At 35.8% G+C, this 19,034-nt stretch overlaps 1 protein-coding gene across 3 annotated transcripts in view; it reads left to right on the top strand.

Moving 5' to 3' along the window:
* Window positions 1-19,034, top strand: part of cdc73 (cell division cycle 73, Paf1/RNA polymerase II complex component, homolog (S. cerevisiae)) — a 75,128-nt gene that overhangs the window by 4,423 nt on the left and 51,671 nt on the right. Inside the window, exons 2-9 of one of the 3 annotated variants that reach the window (XM_088927748.1) lie at window positions 109-214; window positions 1,941-2,010; window positions 2,187-2,249; window positions 4,581-4,633; window positions 4,765-4,853; window positions 5,895-6,111; window positions 14,735-14,830; window positions 17,331-17,409. In XM_088927748.1, coding sequence (XP_088783874.1) covers window positions 109-214; window positions 1,941-2,010; window positions 2,187-2,249; window positions 4,581-4,633; window positions 4,765-4,853; window positions 5,895-6,111; window positions 14,735-14,830; window positions 17,331-17,409 — 773 coding nt within the window. Of the gene's footprint in view, window positions 1-108; window positions 215-1,940; window positions 2,011-2,186; window positions 2,250-4,580; window positions 4,634-4,764; window positions 4,854-5,894; window positions 6,112-14,734; window positions 14,846-17,330; window positions 17,410-19,034 lie in introns of all 3 variants that reach the window. The other 2 variants (XM_088927747.1, XM_088927746.1) reach the window with 2 other exon arrangements.

The following is a 19,034-nucleotide window of genomic DNA, read 5'->3' as shown; positions in this document are numbered from 1 at the left end:
TATGTTCAAGTGCACTACGTTATGTAATGTATATAAGTACATAATTTAATGTGATGTCATCTATTTAAATATGGAATAATATGCATATATGGTGATTTTTTATTTCAGAACTGGGAAGGAGGGTCAGCCCAAGGAATACTACACTTTGGATTCCATCTTGTTCTTGTTGAACAATGTACATCTTCCTCACTCGTCTTATGTGCGCCGAGCTGCAGTAAGTTTTTTTTTTCCATTTTTTTTTGATGTTATGCAGTTATTCTGAGATTTTTTTAAATCTTTGAATCCAGAAATGAGCAAAACATGAATTGACAGGTCATTTAAGTTAGATGTAATTTGTTTTAACTTGCATATTGTTAATATAAACGTATATTCCAGATTCCCTGAGAATATAATTTAGTATATTGTTTCCTTTTTGCTAGGTTTACTACTTTTAAATTTGACAAAGGTATTTGTGCAGTTAAGATGTGTGATTAAAACCCATGGCTTGCTCAGTGTAGAATAATAGAAGAATCAAAATGATAGTCATAAAACTAAACGAAAAGGAGGAATTACAATGTGCATCATTTCATCTGCCATTGATGTGATTTTTGCATTGCCATCTGAAATTTTCCTTAGGTGTTTTAATGTATTCAAATGACTTATGAAACAAGGATTCATGGGGAAAAAATGCATACGTGTCTTGGCTCTTTAGATATGGGAAATCTGCCCAGGCTTTTTTAAAAGCGTTTCAGCCTTTGATGTACACGTGCTAAGGACTTAATTTCACATAGTTGTAAAGCTCTTTGCGTTCTCCATTAGATTAAATATTTTAATTAATATTAAACTAATTTTATACAGATAGTTTTCAGTATAATATTCTACAGACACTAATATATGAGCATGGAATATGACAGATGTAGGCTTTAAAGACCTGTGATTAGTTATGTGATGCAGTTGTGTAGACATTTTAAAGAAAAGAAGTAGAACATTCTAAATACATTTTTTTTTAAATCCCGTTCTGAAACCAATGCATCTATGCCGATCCGGCTAGATCATTGAACTTTACTGAAACTTCAGAGGATATGGAAAACCACTAGCAAAACAGCCTGTACACTAATTTCCATCATATTATGTTGCGGAAAAGACCTTGATATTTGATCTTTCTGTGCCAACAGTGATCAGCCAGACAAAGCTAGACTCCACACAATTTTAATATTCCTTCATTGGCAGCTGGGACATAATGCATGTAACTTTTCAGTGTAAAGGAGTGTTTTAGCCTTACTGAATCTCATCCTCCTTCAGTTTCCTTCACTGAAATAAACTAATTTTCTTCCAAAAGTAAAGCTTTCTCTCGATCTTACAACTGTAAGGCTACTGAAAGCTTGTTTCTATTTGAATTTTTCTCATTTTTTGCATAGTCCAGCTATGTTGTCAATGTTAATATTGGAATCATGTTCCTTTGTACATTACAAGAATTTCACTTTGAGTGATTGGTATCCCAGTAAAAGCACACAGGTTGAAAACATGAAGATGTTTTCAAACCTTGTTAGTGTTTTTGAAATTCATCAATATTTAATGATCTGTAATGTTAGTAATAGTAAACAAGTCTGTAAAATGCTTGGTTTTCTTTATTTTAAGCAAATTAATGTTTAAATTACAATCACACTGTTAAACATGATTTTTTTTCCATTCTAAGCAAACCTCTAGTACAGTATAATGGGGCATGCAGTACAATGAGCTTTAAAGTATACTAGTATTTTATCTATAGCGTGTGTGAGATATTCATGTTTTCTCCTGCTTCCATGGGACAGAAGAATGCACCATATACCTTGATTAAATTGTCATTTGAACATTGTACAACAACTCCCAACTGTTTTTTTTTGTCATATGTTGTAAAAAGTTATTCTTCCTGTTTTTATTTGATAAAGATACAGCATTACTACTAAGGTTTTCTTTTCTAGACAGAGAATATTCCTGTGGTCAGAAGACCTGACAGAAAAGATTTGCTTGCTTATTTAAATGGAGAAAGTTGTAAGTATAAGAAATATAAATTGTACTCTTTTTTTTCTAATGTTTTTAAATTATGTAGCAAATTTGTCATTTGCCTGAAGACCTTTAAAAAAACTAAATTAAACTAAGTGCACCTCTGGAGAAAGAAAGTTTTAAAAGAAACCAAATTAACTTTTTCTTTTTTTTCCCTACCCCAGCAACCTCCGCAAGTATTGACAGAAGTGCACCAATTGAGATTGGTTTGCAAAGGCCTACTCAAGGTATGTAACATAACATTTATTTTGATGCAATGCAGAAATATAAATAAAATACTAATGACAAGTACTGGCAATTAGCCCATCAGTGTCTGTCATTTTCCTTTATAGCGAGTAATTCTATCCCCACATACTGATAGAAGTGTGCCATCCTAATGTCCCATTTTACCAAGCATTGCGATTTTCATGGCAGCGTTAGAGTAGTGGTGAGAGCTCTGGACTCTTAACTGGAAGATTATTGCTTTAGATTCTAGGCGGGGCCTCACTATTGTACCCTTGAGAAAGAGTATTCCAGGCTGTATAAATGAGTACAGATTAGGTGTTTTAGATAAAAGCATCACCCAAAACATAGACTCCGTTCAAGCAGTACTGAATTAAGATTTAAAAGTTAGATCTTTCAACAACTTCTTCAAATTGAAATTTCGCAAAGATTTTTTGTGATTTCAGCTTCACCAAATTCATCATAACTCTGTGATCTGTTTTAGTATATTATTCACCTAATGTCACAATTTCAGTGTTTATTCATGGGGGTCTACTAACAATTGAGGTACAATGATGCCTCAATATGTATTTAAATCACCTCTTAAAAAATATTGTATTTTTTTTGCTCTCCAATAAACACGTCCCTTTCTAATTCTGATTGGAATAGAACATAAATGCATAATTTATTGGACATTGGAATCCAGGGGTGGGTCATGATTCTACAGGTGGGTGTGCTGGAGGAGCATGTCCATGTTCCCTTCTCTTCCAGGTGGATCATGAGTCTTATTTGCACATTTCCAGATCAGATGGGTGAAATGCCAAAAAACCACTGATTCTACTTTTTAGATTAATGTATTTGTCATCGGAACAAAGGGGTATAATTGTACACTTAGTGGCCATTTTTATTAGGTCCACCTATCTATTAATGGGTAGTTACCCCTGTTGCCTCCAGAACAGCCTGAATTCTTCGTGGCATGGATTCAACAAGGTGCTGGAAACATTCCCTAGGGATTTTGGTCCATGCCGACTCACTAGCATCACGCAGTTCTTGTAGATTTTTTGGCCACACATTCGTGCTGCGAACCTCCCATTCCACCTCATCCCAAAGGTGCTCCATTAGATTGAGATCTGGGGACTATGCAGGCCATTGGAGTAAACTGAAGTCACTGTCATGTTCGTGAAACCAGCTTGAGATGATGCGTGCTTTGTGACATGGCGCATTTGAAGAATCAGTTTGAAAACGCGTAGACTGTGGCCATAAGGGGATGCACATGGTCAGCAGCAATGCTTAGGTACGCTGTGGCATTCAAATGATGCTCAGTTGGTATTAAGAGGCCTAATGTGTGCTATGAAAACATTCCCCACAACATTTACACCACCACCACCATCAGCCTGTACTGTTGACACAAGGCAGGGTGGATCCATGGATTCATGCGGTTTATGCCAAATTCCGACCCTAGCATCTACATGTCGCAGCAGAAATTAAGATTCATCAGACCAGGCTACGTTTTTCCAATCTTCAGTCGTTCAGTTTTGGTGATCATGTGCCCACTGTAGCCTCATCTTCCTGTTCTTAGCTGATAGGAGTGGAACCTGGCATGGTCTTCTGCTGCTGTAGCCCATCCGCCTCAGGGTTCGACGTGTTATGCGTTCAGAGATGCCTTTCCGCACACCACTGTTGTAAAGAGTGGTTATTTGAGTATTTGTGGCCTTTCTGTCAGCTTGAACAAGTCTGGCAATTCTCCTCTGACCTCTCGCCCATAGAACTGCCGCTCACTGGATGTTTTTTGTTTATTCTCTGTAAACTCTAGTGACTGTAGTGTGTGAAAATCCCAGGAGGTCAGCTGTTTCTGAGATGCTGGAACCACCACATCTGGCACCAACAATCATACCACGATCAAAGTTGCTTAGATCACATTGTCCAACAACAACTAAATCTGACTAAAATTGACCATGTCTGCATGCTTTTATATTGAGTTGCAACCACATGATTCGCTGTTTGGCTATTAGTGTTAACAAGCAAGTGTATCTAATAAAGTGGCCACTGAGTGTATAAAACGAAATTGTTGACAGTGCAACTTTTTCAAGGGCGAACTTGGTATTTTTCTAATTCAAGTGTCACAGCAACCCACTGCCTTCCCCAGAAGCCCAGGGTGAGTTGCAGTCCTGCCTACTAAATGGGACAACAATCCATGACAAGTCATGCACCCCTGCAAGAACATGGGGGCCAATTTAAAGATGCCAGTTAACAGAGCTGGCATATCTTAGTGTTTTATTGTTTTATGTAGTAACAATTTGTGTGCATTGTCCATCAGAGACTTTCTAGTGACTTCTTTTCCTCTTGTTATCTTTCAGTTAAGAGAGCAGCAGACGATGCGTCATCAGAAGCCAAAAAGCCTAGAGTTGAGGTAAAGAACACTTCAAGAAATTTGTACCTCATTGCGCATTGCTAGATCTAGTGAGGAAGAATGCTCATAAATCAATATGGAAGTATTTCCCAGTTTTTGCATGTATATTGATGTATCATGTTGTGCATTAGGATGAGGAACGTGTACGTCTTGACAAGGAGCGACTGGCAGCTCGACTGGAAGGCCACAAAGAAGGCATTGTACAAACGGATCAGATCAGGTATGTGCTGTCAGCTTCCTGTGATGTGCCATAATTTAATAAGCTGCACATCCTTTCACTTCATGTTCTTCACATTCAATGGGTAAATGGATGCCATAATGCCCTGGCTCAGCTTCACGTTGTTTCCCTTTTTGTGCTTGTCTAGTCTATTTTATGTAGTTTAGACCTTATTGGAGAGGCTCCTAGATAACTGATCTATGTACTAGAGATTTAAACTGGTATATGTACGACACCTAATGTATAAGCGTTAAACTGACCATTTTGTTTCCAACCTCTGTCCACTAAGTCACCTACCTAATGCTGTATATTACAAGAATCAAGTAAAATCAAACTAAAGTAGATGCTGAGTTAGCAATAGGGCAAGAAATTGGTTGAACCCAAATTCATTGGAGTACTTCATACATCTGCTTGACTATTTTAAGTTTACAACAGATGAAAAATGGCAGAATCTCTTGATTAGTGATATTCCAAATTGTAAAGATTTAGATGAGCATTTCACACTACAAGTAATTCTGGATTTATGCAATTACTCCCTCTTAATTTGCTTAATTACGTTTAACATGCATACAGAGTACAAACCTCTGTGATGAATGTGAGCATATTTACTCTTTCATGTCCTTTTGTTGCCAAATGTGTAACATTTTCTGTTGGTGGTAATTGATGAAAAGAGGGTGAACATTCATTTAGTTCATGTGCAACGCATAACAATATAGAAATTATTTTTCTAATGGTTGTAGTGATTCTCAAAAGTTCACGAAGCACCTTTGGTGAGAAAGAGGTTGCATTTTCAACTTTGACCACATGGTGGCATATTTGTTTTTTTTATTGTTGAAGTGTTTATACAAGTGCTTTTTTCCCAGTAATCCAAATGTTTCAGATGTATTGTGATCTAAACTATTTTGTGTTTTGTGACAAATAATCTGGACATTTTTTTTTGCACTGCTGTTAAAAAAAGTTTGAACCCTAATCACATATCTGTACAATGACATATCTAGGACGCCACACATTTTGAATGAAGTGTGCTTTTGATTTTGTTTTCAGGTCTTTGTCAGAAGCCATGTCTGTTGAAAAAATTGCTGCCATCAAAGCTAAGATTATGGCCAAGAAAAGATCGACAATTAAGACTGACTTGGATGATGACATCACTGCACTGAAACAGAGAAGTTTTGTGGATGCAGAGGTTGATGTGACCAGAGATATTGTCAGTAGAGAGAGAGTGTGGAGAACAAGGACAACGATTTTACAAAGCAGCGGAAAGGTGGGAGCAAATGCAAATCTACTCCTTTTGTTCCCTTGAGAAGTTTTTTCTGAAGAAATTAATTTAATAATTCTGATGTACTAAACCTGATGGATGGTTCACATTCTCACACTACTGGGAATTAAAGATAAATATATCACATCTTGAATCACAGTCTGTCAAACTCAAAACAGGACAACAGGCTACTCTGAGGAAACTGAGTAGGTTATATCACTTGCCAGTTAAACTCATTTAGGAGTCAAACAGGTTATTGTGTACCTGCAGATGATGTAACTAATTTGCATTTTAAGTCATTGTATGGGTTTGCACTTGCAGAGATGTTCTAGGCATTAATGACAAGATTTAGAATGCCATTAAGATTAAGCTTAAATAATAAAACTGACATTTGCTTATCTGGTTTTATATTAATCTTTGTTTCAACATGTAAGGATTAAAATACATTGTGAAACGTAATGGGTAGGATATAAAAATCTGCTTTAAAGTCTACTACTATAAAGAAACAAGATTGCTCAAGATTGCTGGAAATAATTGGTTAAAAGAAAAGTTTTACTGTATCGAACGCTTAACAAAAGGAGGGAAATATTGACTTTGCTATGATAAGGGCGTAATATGTTTTGGCCATATTGGTTTAAGTAGTATTCCAACAAGCTTAAGCAAGCATGTCTGGGGCCTTAAATCCATATGTATTGAATTAAGGCTTTAATGTATGTTGTTACTGTTTTATTTGCCTACTCCATTAATGTCAGTTTATAGAGCCAAAGTAATTATCAGATAAAATTTGTTTCTTAGAACGACATTTCGTTTTTAAACATTGAGCTTGAGAGTGTATTGAGGACAGACCTGATGGTTTGTATGCAGTGTTTATTTTTTATTTAAAATTGCTAATTTATTTTGTTGTACCCAACCCATTTGGAATTGGCAGTTTTTTTCACTTCATATATATGAACCTTACAACCAGATATGGGAGGTAACAGAAGTGTAGCCAGACTTCTCTCATGTGCTCACCTTTTGAGCCATTTGTCTTTTAACACATAACTGTAGGGACAGTCTTGCACCAGAGATTTGAATTTAAAAACATAGAGGTATGTCCTTTACCAACCTCGCTATAACCCTGCAGGATCCCAGAAGGCTTCAGGGTTAGTGGTTGTTGTGAAGAACAGAGAGCCTTGGCTGACTAATTCTACCCTACCCTCAGCATTTACTCAATTGTGCACAAACAGTTAGGTCACAGTCAGCTAGTGTCGTAATCCAGGCGCTAACCCATGATGACCGAGCTCAGCGTGTGCTTGGGCAAGCACACTTACTGCTTGAGCCACTTGGTAGGCCCCCCAAATCTTTTAAATTGACAAATTTAAAAACCTCTAATCATTAAAACCACATTAACTCAGGTCTACTGATTTATAGACTTAATTTCCTAAGGATGGGGAGCACATGATTTTCCAATATCAAAACTGTATGAGAGAGCAGTAAAATATTGTGCATTTCGTTTGTGTTTTTTAGTCACTGAAGCATAGATTTTTGCACAATACCTGTATTCACTTTCTGTAAAGAACAAAAGTGCTGGAATATTTACTAGGAAGATATACTTTAAAGTGTGATAACTGGATAAAGGTTGAGTCAGTTCTAAGGGCTCTATAAGTCTGTGCTGCAAAGATTTGTCAACGTTTTTTTTTTCCCTCCACAGCATTTATGCTGAACTGCTGTTTAAGACGGATTGAAACTATTGTCACTGTTTTGTAATGCCCATTGATCAAAATGTTGCTTACGTTCTGTAGTTGATTAGCATTTACTGTGATTCTGCTAAGTGGACAATGTTGGTGAGCAGCATAATTATTCGTTATTAGCAACGTGTGCTGGATAAACTAATTCCAAAATCTATAATTTAAGCATTCTGAAGCAATGTATCATTGACTTAAAACAGCTTTTGGAAAGCTGTGCTACTGTTATCTCTGAGCCAGATGACAGTCTCGGGGGCTTTTGGTTCAGAATTGTGCAGAATTTTGTAATCTTTCATGAGGAAACCTGCTGAGTTCATGATGCAGGTTTTGAAGATTTTATGCAATTCTGTTGTTTTTTTTTAATGTTTTAATAAACGTCAAAACCTGTCAGCTTGTCATGGCTGTCTAGAATGGATTTAAAGGAATATTTATCCTTACTTGAAAAACATGAACGCTTCTGTCTAGTTAAGTCTTTTTTTAAATCTTATTGTAGATGAGTGTTAAGTGTCTGTAAAACTAATATTGTTGTGGCTGTTTGTGATATTTTAAAAGTGCACATAGTCTAATACAACTGAGTAATAGCATATAATATATTTAAGATTTTTCTCCATCTTGAATATCATTTGACAGCATCTCTTTATGGCTAACAATTTAACACTTTGTTGAATTAAATTGACTTGACATCAAAGAAAAATGCATACTACGTACAGTACATGTACTCAAGGGAAAGTTATTGGATATTCCCCAAATACTTTGTCATGTCCTTCTGTGTCTGTGCACAGGTCACAGGTACAGGTTAGTTGTCAGTTAATGGTAGGACTTTAAAATGCATATTTAAAAAAAGTGATATAATATGCACACAGTTACTTGGTTAATATACAAGATTAACATTCCCAAATGATTTTTTCTGAAAAAAAATCATAACGTTGAATATAAATGTTGTAGCTGCAAGAGCCCAGAAAGTGCGCATCATTATACACAACAGAATTCTAAAAAATATTTCTAAAACCTTCCTCCAGTCTGCTTTTATGTGCCCAATTTGATTCTGATGGTGCAGTTTCTGAATGCATAAAGATTACATGTAAACTGAGATTTTCTAAAATAGCTGATTATCTACAACTTCTAAAATGTTATACAAATTTTAAGTATACTGCTTGTTCCTAGAACACAGTCCATCATTTCTGAGATCGACTTTAATGAAACATATTAATTTTAGTTTAATAAAACATACATTCACTAATTGTAAATTTAGTGTTCTGCATTGTAGGTCCGCTTAGAAGTATCAATGGATGTTTGTCTGATTATATTAATCTGTGGTAGTTAGTGAGGTTGTAAGGTCCCTTTGCTTCAGCAACCTTTTTAATTGCAGAGAAAAACTGGTTAAAACATTGTATATTGTTAATAAATGAGTTTTTAAGCAACTACTTTAGTTATATCTGTTCCCTCCTCTTGCCTCTGTATGTCTCTTGAAGGTTTTGGAAAAGACCAATTCTTTGATGCTCTGTAATATTGATGGTGACATTTGTTTTAGGGAACTTACTGGAATGTGCTAAATAAGTATTGTTTTGAAGGCTGTCAGCATAAATGGCAGTTTTAAGAAGAGTGCCCTTGACATAAATTGGCTTAGTTTGATGTCAAGTTAATGCTGAAAAGCAGGATGAAAATGGCTCAGATTGTTCTTGACATTTTGCAAGGCCTAGGATTTTATTGAGAATTATGACCACATTTCCATAAAGCTCTGGTAGTAAAGCTAAATTTAGGTGATAGTGTACATTGCCAAACTGGTCGCCAATTCTTCAACTGTAATTTTTCTATTTTAAAGTATTTTTTGGAAGTAGCAAGGCCATTATGTAGGAGCAAACCCACATGTGGCAAAGCAGTCATGCAAACTGTAGTGCAAGCAGTTCACTCAAAGAGGAGGCAGAATTATGAAAGAAGTAATATGTCAATACCATTTTAGTTGTGGAGAAATCATAGCTAGAATAACCAAATGAAGGCAATAAAAATCAATCACTTGTTGTGGTTGTCCAATGACCAATCTTGAAGAAATAGTTTAATGATGACATGACCCATACTGCTGTGTTTTGCATTTTCCTTGCCCCTGAAAGAGCACATTAGATTCTATCAGATTTTGTAAGGCAAAGTTTGTAAATCATCCATCTAGTTGGAACAGAGCTATACTGTAGCCTGTTTATCAGACATATATTGTAATGCTTTTAATTAGCTCCAGCAGTGGCTGTGCTTACATTTGTGCTTATGTAGGCCTTATATATGCCATCACTTGATTACACAGAGACGGTTAACTGTGCCAGTTTAAAGAAATTAGGTAACCAGTAATCATACTGGATACCTTAAAGTACTTAGTCTTTTTCAGTGTGTGAAAAAAAATATTGGTAGCCTTATTTATTTTTATTATGAATCTAACATTTATTTCTTTAAACCAATTGTTTATTGTCAGATTCTGTCAACGATGTTAAGTCAATGGCTGCAAACCAGTTAGAACTTAGAATTGACCTATGGTAGTGAGAAGTAAATGGTTTGAATGTGATCGCACAGCAGATTTAATATTGGGAGGTGGATTGGAGTACGTGATTCATTGAAACAACCGATGCATTGAAAACAAAACCTAAAAACGTTGAAGAGCTATTTTTGCACTGCAGATCTGATATTGAAAGTGGAATGCAGTCACAACTGTTCTATATTGAAACTGCAGCTGAAAAAATAACACTGAGCCTTACCATCTGTTCTAAACATGGGGTAATTAATGGGACAGTAGAGGAAGAGCATTGACATACCTATAAAGCAGTTAAGCCAATGCAAGCTCTAACCACTTAATTTTTGTAGACATTTTAATGTAGAATATAGAATTTCTTCTCATCCACATGCAAAGACTATGCTATATTCAGTAGCTCCACAACGCACGCTTTTCATGACAGTTGTTTCAGTATGTCAGCTAAATTTATCAAGACTGTATATAGATGTACTTTTATCATTATGCATCTGCTTTTACATCTGCTTTCTCTTTTGTGAACAAGAATGAAGTAGTTATTGGAGTTAGCAGATCTGATCTGTTTTTTTAAAACTCAGTTTTTCCATAAGTTAACCTTCCTCAGCAAAGTGGGTTTGAAGGGATTAGTTTGTATGTCAGCAAATGAGGAAATGAGTTTGCATGTCAGTTACTGAGTTATGTCTATTTCCTTATTCATTTAGGCATTTTATTTTTATATTGCGGTTTTGATGGTTGCATGACTCTGGGGCTAAAATACCGCTTCATATGTGAAACGACATTAGGTTGACATTGACATGTCGTAGAACTTCAGTGTAGATGTTAATTTCTTAAAAGCAGTTTGAGTCATTAGCAAAGTATCCACAGTGATTATGCCGCTTGTGAAAGGCTTTTTAAGCTGTGAATTTGTAATTGATAAACTGTTGTTTTTCCCCATCACCAGTTAATTATTATACATTAGTTCTCCTTTTCCTTTTCCTCTCAATTCCTTGTGAGATGTTTGTAAGCATTATATGGTGGGAAACCTGTGGCAATCCAAAACACCTTTTACTATATTTGTAACTCATTTGGGCTGTGTATGTATGCCATGATATAAAAGTGCTTTCTTTAATGCAGGACAGTTTTGGTTGTTTTGTATACTGCTTATGAACTGTATATGGGGTATGCATTATTATATTACTGGGATATTGTACAATTAAATAATTAATTTTACCTGATATAGGTATGTAGTACTTCTGTTTTTTCCCCTGTAGATGGCACAATTGCTCTGTAGTAATAATCCAGGAGAATGTATCGTACATCCCAGTGCTACAGCTATTCATAAAGTGCCTTTATAAGATAGCAAAAAATCCACATTTAAATTAAAATCCCTTCTTGTAGCTTATTTAACTTTTTGGAAATTGGTGATTTAAGTTTGTTAGAGTATTGAGAATACAAAGTATTATAGAGCAATATGCATTTCAGTTAACACTATTGTAATGTGAAGTAAATTAACTTTAGAATATAGTTTGTTTTTTTATTTTTTAAATCAAAAACATAAGTTAATTAGTGGAGTGTTTTTGGTGCTTTTACCTTGTTTGGTTGTTACTAGATAATTGATATGAGTGTCTTATGCATCTGTCTTGAACGAAGACAGGTTATAAGCTTCAGCTATGTGGCAGGATAGCTTGTTCCAGATTTCCTTATGCCTCAGTGAAAAGTACCTCCTGTTCACAGTCATTAAAGTACTTTCTTTTGATATCTGCTTGTGTCCTCTGTTTTGTGTTTCTCTTGATCCTGAAGAAATCAAATAGTCATATTTTGTCATTATCTCAAATATATTCAATTTGAAATGCTTGAATGAAGTCTCACCTCATAGTCTTCTATGTTTGTGTCTAAAGAGATTTGTTTTCTTTAGCCTGTCAGTATAAGGCCCTTGTTACATGATGTAATCTGCTGGCAACTTTTATCCCTTGTGACTGTGTTTTGCATATATTTCCCCATATAAAACCCCTAGCAACCTACTATCAGTGCTCTAGCAACCACTTGGCAATGAGATTGTTGGAGCAGGAAGCAATCCTATTCCAAGTGATTAGGTTCCAGGCAGTATCCAATCAGCACTAATGTCACATGACTAGCTCTAATGAATAAACGGTTAAAAATGGACACCATGATAAACCACAGTTGCACAGAAAAGTAGTACTTTTTTAATTTTGTGAATGTTAAGTCAAAATGATGCCTTTATCTGGTAGTGAATAACAGTAGTAATATTCAAAGTTGAATGTAATTATAAATATGTAAATATTTGGTCTGCCTTTTATGATTGCCATGTACCTGCATGCGGAGCAGTAATTATGATGTGCCAAGATACAGCAAAACCCAGCTATTGTTCCTTGGCTCATTTTTTAATATTTTGATCTGACGAGCTCTGGTGGTAATCAACACTAGTTGCATAATTGATGTATTTCTTCCATGTGCCTGATGTCTATCTGGTGTTTCTTTTGCATACCTATTGTAGTCAGTGCTGCAGTTTATACTGGCAGTATGAGTAGCATATGAACAGCTCAGCAGAGCTCTTCATCCTGTTCCAGTTCTATATGCTTCAAGTCTATTGTTATACTTTTTTATACACCTTCAGTGAAGTGTAAAAATGAATACTAGCTATACAGTATCATGCAGTTTACATGTTATTTTTTCATAATTTCCTCCCAATATGGTGTTGTAATATTCCCTGTGTTGTCATTCAAAACCCTGTGGGTGAAGCAGATGACCACTTGACGAGAACCTGAGCCAAGTAAATAGTGAGGTTTTAAAACTCGTCTTGATCTCCTTTTTTCATGAAAAGTTTATTTAAGAATCATTAAGAAAAAATGTATGACTTAAAAATTATTACAGCAGTGGAGAAGTTCAAAGAGCTCTACACCCCCAGCAGCCCTTCATACAGTGACAAAAAAGACACTTCACAAAGATATGGTGTGGAATATTTTTAAATACATTTTTGGTTATACAGTTTCATTGATATATTGTTGACAAGAAATACCTAAGAAGCTGAGGAGCTTGTATTCGTGAGAGGCCATAGTGCAGAATGCAATTCAGAGAAGCCAGTAGCATCCATTACCAGCTGTGTACAAAAATGCTGTGCAAGCAGAAATACAATTTGCTTGAGAAATATGATTGGCCATTGTTCAGATTAATGGCAGTTTTTATTGAAAATGGGTTGATTGTGTGGTGCGTGGTGTAACTTAATATCGCATTATATTCTGCTTTGCGCGAGGAGCACTGAGATGGGAAAGCACAGACTTTTGTAAGGAAGTTTTAATTCTTGTTCGATACATGTTTGTTGTCATGTTAATTCTTTTACTACTTAAGAGAAAACATTGTTCTGTTTGGATACTTTGTTTTATTGAAATGCAACTGAGACACTCAGTTGTTTTGCAGTACAGTTTAACTTTAGTGCATTTCCTGGGCTTACAGTAAAGTATTTCCTTTGTACTTATTGCATTCTGTTCCCCATCTGTACCCCCCTGTTGCTCTGTCTTTGTCACTGACACTTTTCCTTGTAGAGGAGCGCTGGAGATCAGTTGCTGGTTGCCATGGAAATGAAACAGCCCAGTCATTCTTGTGCTTATGAATTAAAGAATCTTTGAAATACTGTACCTTTGTCTAAAAGTGCAGGCAAAACAAAGTGTACCATTTTTCTTCTATCACTGTTCTGTCAGCCAGAAAGCTGAAAGTCATGAAGTACATTTACTTTATTTTTTTCTACATAGTTGCCATTGAATGCTTTTGTCAGTCCTGGCACAGATTGTTAAGATCAAGTACTGCGAAATCTCTTACGTTAACCATCATTAGACAGTAAATGCTCTAATTATCTTGAAGTGTGGTATTAAATGGTTTTGTAGTTAAATTGGACTCTTCAGCATTCATTTTTGATATTACAGTTCTTGAGCATCAGGTGGATCTTCTTTAATGATGACCATCACAACCAGGTTTATGAATGAATGACTGGATTATTGATATGTTTAGAAATCACCTCTGATAATCACAAGAGCACAATGGGGCTGAATTTTTATTTTTCCCCACCATCATTACCAGACTTCCTTCTGCTGTTCAACTTCTTATCTTATTTTGAGAGTGCAAAAACTAGGTTTCATTCCAATTCACATAGCAAACCGCATACCCAATTATTCATTTTAATAGGATTCTTCCTGGGAACCTGGATTAATTGTAATAATAACACACTCCACATCAGGTCTTGAGTCTGACCTTGAGAACACACTATTCTCAACTTTTAGTGAGGTGGCTTTACATAATGAGTCTACAGAATGCAGGAAGAAAATAATTGATAGCATTTCATTTTCCTTGTATATTGTATATTTTGGTTGGCACAGTTATAATTTATTACTTTATTTCATTGCAGAACTTCGCTAAGAACATCTTTGCAATTCTGCAGTCTGTGAAAGCAAGAGAAGAGGGACGTGCCCCTGAACAAAGACCAACACAGAATGCAGCGCAGGTGGTAAGCAGATTTGTACGTGCTGAACATGACCTTTAGATTTAATCCAGTGAAGATTACTGTCATTACTCTATACATTGATACTTGTGGAATTTGTTTAGGCAAACATTTATATATGTCATTAAAAAGAAACATTTGTACTTGCATCTATGTTAATTCATAAGCTTTGAGAAATGAACCCCCTTTCTGCTGTAGTTTTAAAAAGATGTTCGAGTAGAATCAAGGATTTACTTATTTAACCTTTTTTGGATTTTAGACCTTGGCTGGCTTAAGCAAAAAGATTAGGATTTAGAAAGGTTTGTTATTCAAGTAGTTTTTAAAAATTTCTTAAAGAGCGACTTCTATTTCAAATGTTTCCTAATAGCCATATATTTTAAATCCCTTATCAGTAAGATAAATATCTTAAAAACGTAATGTAACATAACCTGGTTTTCTTCCTGTTTATAAACTGACCTGAAAACAAACACCAACTCATGAAAGTCTTAAAGTTCTGACCTTAGCAATAGTTTCAGCTTTCAGATCATTTGCTTTTGTTCAGTAAGATATACACTTGAGGCATCCTGAGATTTATTTGACTAGTTAATGTTTTAGAACTGCCAAAACCGGTCATGTTTCTGGTACTGATAGATACACATTGGGTCTCTTAGCTGTCTAATTAGTTATTTAGAATTTCTTAATTGCCAGAATTAAATTAAGCAAGTAAATATTACATGAAAATTGCATTTAAAAAACTTTTCTCAACAATATATTACCTTTGACACTTTTTAAATACTTTTTTGATGTTTCAAAATGGACATCAGACTGTTTGACTCATCCCAAGTGCTTCAACCATCATATTGAACACTGGTTCAACACCTGGTCTTCAGTTAATTCTGCAGGCTGAAGAGAGTGATAAAAGATAAAAACGAAAAGCCAACTGTTGCTCATTAACAGAATTATGTGTGCATACACGTTGTCCTCTTGAGTGTTTCCAACTAACAAAATTTGCAACTGTTAAGTACCACTGTGTACACTCTTTCCCAGCAGTGAAATCAGTAATAAGCTTTCAGAATTAGTGATTGAAGTGGCCACTTGTTGTAGCAAAACCTGTCATTCTGCATGATTCCATGTGCTCGCTCAGTTATTGCTTTTTCCACACTGATAAGCCTGGGTGAAGCCCTTAAATGCTCCGGCTTGTTTCACACTGGACATTTTGTCAGGAAAAGATGGAAGCAATATGTGAGACAAGCTGAGCAAGGCTGGGGCAGGGTTGCTATACAGCTAGTAGACCAAAAAAATGGAAAGACCCAGGTAAATGAGAGATGCCAAATACACAAGGTTTTCCATGCAGGTGTGACTCACACATTAATTAAGCAAATAACATCCTAGCATGCTTACAGACATTTAAAGTGCTGGAAAGGCCTGGTTGCATATAATTATGGCTAGCATACCTGCAAGTAGAGAACATGGTGACTTTGAAAGAGGGGTGATTGTTGGAGTACATTTGGCAGGAGCATCAGTAATCAAGACAGCTTACCGTGTTGATGGTCAATAAGCAACAGAGTCTAAGGTGATATCTGCATATCACCCAAGCCAAAGCCAAGGGAAAGACATTGTCAGCATAGGGCAACAGAGGGCAGAAATGCATACTTTCAGTACTCCGTTTTAGTGATATCCATTCATTACTTTGAAGAGCAAGGCAAAATGAACATGCAACTGCAGATCAGTAGACTGCAAATTTCTATTCTGGGCACAAGCAGTCAGTTTGTTTAAAAATATGAAAGTATGAAACTACAGAATCAGGTTACAATGTATAAACTGCCATTATACCTGGTGGTGGACGTTTGTGAGTCCAGTGGTGCAAAGAGCATAAGCAGTTGACTACTGAGCAGTGGACAATTGTGAAATGGTTAGATGTATATTCCTTCACCATGTTCCCAACAAACAAGTGCGGACATGGCGGCAACCATATCTGAACCTAATCAAGAATTGACGGGATGTTCTAGAAAGAGGCATGAGTTGATCGATTGTTTTTGTGGAATAACAGCGCTGCATGCCTTCAGCATTTAGACTCTGCCACAGTATAGGCAGTTCATGATAGCTGCAGGTGCTTGCCCACCACCTTATTGACTTTACATTGGTGTTTCCAGTTTTTTTCCCCGCTACCTGCATGTGTCACTGCATCATGTCAATCAGTTGATGAAAATTTGCAAGTCAGAAGTACTGTTCTTGTGTTCATTACAGAAGAGTAAGAACAACTGACAACAGGCATTTTGTGAGTAAGACTTCAGTATGGTGGGGGGGGGGGGTTTGCAAAAATAAATACAAAAAAATCTCATTAATTTTTGCATTTTGTATTGACTTTGAACTTCTGTGTCAAAAGGTTTTAGGAGCTCACAGTTCAAGGCATATTAAATTGGAATAGTAGGAGGTATTCATTATTTATTGCAGTTTCACTAACTTGACATTTTGTTACCTGTGGCACTGCTCATGGTGACCTGACTTTTAACTTATTTTTAAGGACCCTTCCTTAAGAAACAAGCAACCAGTGCCAGCTGCTTACAACAGATACGATCAAGAGAGGTTCAAAGGAAAAGAAGGTAAATGTAACTTCTATTATATTTTTCACCCAGGTGTGACTGAAAGAAACTGAACACATCCATGCCTTTGAGCTGTTTTGGTTATCACTTTCATGTCTTTATATGGAAAGCTTTAGTCTTTTGGTGTAGTTGTTCAACATAAATTAAGCAGATTTTTTTTTCTTCGGTGGCCATATTGGAACAATGTGTGATATACCTTCTGCTCATTTTATGAAAGGGGTGTATTCCTTGAATTACAGTACGTATATTCACTATAGTACAGTACATGTATACCTTTATTAATTTATTGTTAACAGTACTTATTAAAAAGAAGAATAATATAAAGTAGCGAAGGACAAAAAATGATTCAATTACTGGTAGAAATTGATGGGTCTGAGGCAGACGGTGTATGGAGGGCTGTATATTTTGAATCCTCACAAAAATTGATATTTTGAATAGGCTACCATATGTAATGATGTGGTACAAAGGCTGTGTGAGGGAGTTTGGGCACTGCTGTCATCAATTATGTGCATGACTAGACATATTGTAGCAAATTCATTACACAAACCAAAAAAAAGTGTTTCAAATGTGTTGGATTATTAAGTGAACTTGTCTATAATGAGGATTTAGTGTACTCCTTAGTGTACGGTTAAGAATTACAAGTCTTCCATTTGTTTAGTTTTTAGGGTGTGCAAAAGTTCAGAAAGATACTGTGCTTACATTTCAGTATATGTTTATCATATAATCGTCAGAATCACTACAAGTGAACACGGGTGGAGAATGATTAGCTGTTGTGTTATTTGGAAAGCAGTCGGTTACATCAGAACTAATTTACAATTGCTGTTACTAAGCAGTATGTACATTTATTCAATCCTTTTTCTAGGTTTTTATTTGTAATTACTTTTCAGAACATTCAAGCTTTTGTATTTCACTTGGAGCTTGTGTTACATTGTGTAAAGGTAAATTAAATACTAATTTAATGCGTCTTGATTTCTGTCTGTTACATGACAAAGTAGAAAGGGTGTGTAGTGTGTAGATAATTTCTTATGCTAAACATGTAATTTGTTTTTAAGCAACTGTGATTAAGTTCCACAGTATGTATGTTGGCACTGTATGTTGAGTAGAATTAATGTCCATTTAGACAGTAGTGCTTTTCAGTATTGTAAAACACTGAGAACTAATATCCATCCTCCTAATTCTTACTGTTTGCTCTTCAGCCTCAAACCTGAAGTTTTCAGTAGAAATGTATATGCATCTTGTATTGTCTTTTTCTCATAAAAGTGCAGTGCAGAAAAAAAAATGATGGTTTTAATGTTGATCACCATTAAGCAGCAACTTTTGTGTTTCCTGTATTCCATTTCTCTGGATGCTTAACTTCTGCAGGGTAAAAAGTTTTTTTCCCCAAATGTCAGAAATTCTGTAAAGGTTTATACAGAGGGGAATGCCATTTTTTTTTTACCAGATGCCAGACCACACTGGCTTTCCACCTGACGTGCATAACCCCAACTGTTGCCTGCAGGCACTTCTGTAAATCTGGATTCAGAATGCTTGTTTTGAGCATACGTAATGCCTTTAACCTGTGGGAAAATAAAGAAGTGTAAACTATATACTGACCAGTAAGTGGTCATTTTCTGTGTTTCAAATAT

The sequence above is a fragment of the Atractosteus spatula genome, chromosome 11 (assembly GCF_055471065.1).
Source record: "Atractosteus spatula isolate fAtrSpa1 chromosome 11, fAtrSpa1.hap1, whole genome shotgun sequence".
In the NCBI taxonomy this organism is placed as follows: Eukaryota; Metazoa; Chordata; class Actinopteri; order Semionotiformes; family Lepisosteidae; genus Atractosteus; species Atractosteus spatula.
This window is presented reverse-complemented; position numbering and strand designations above follow the sequence as displayed.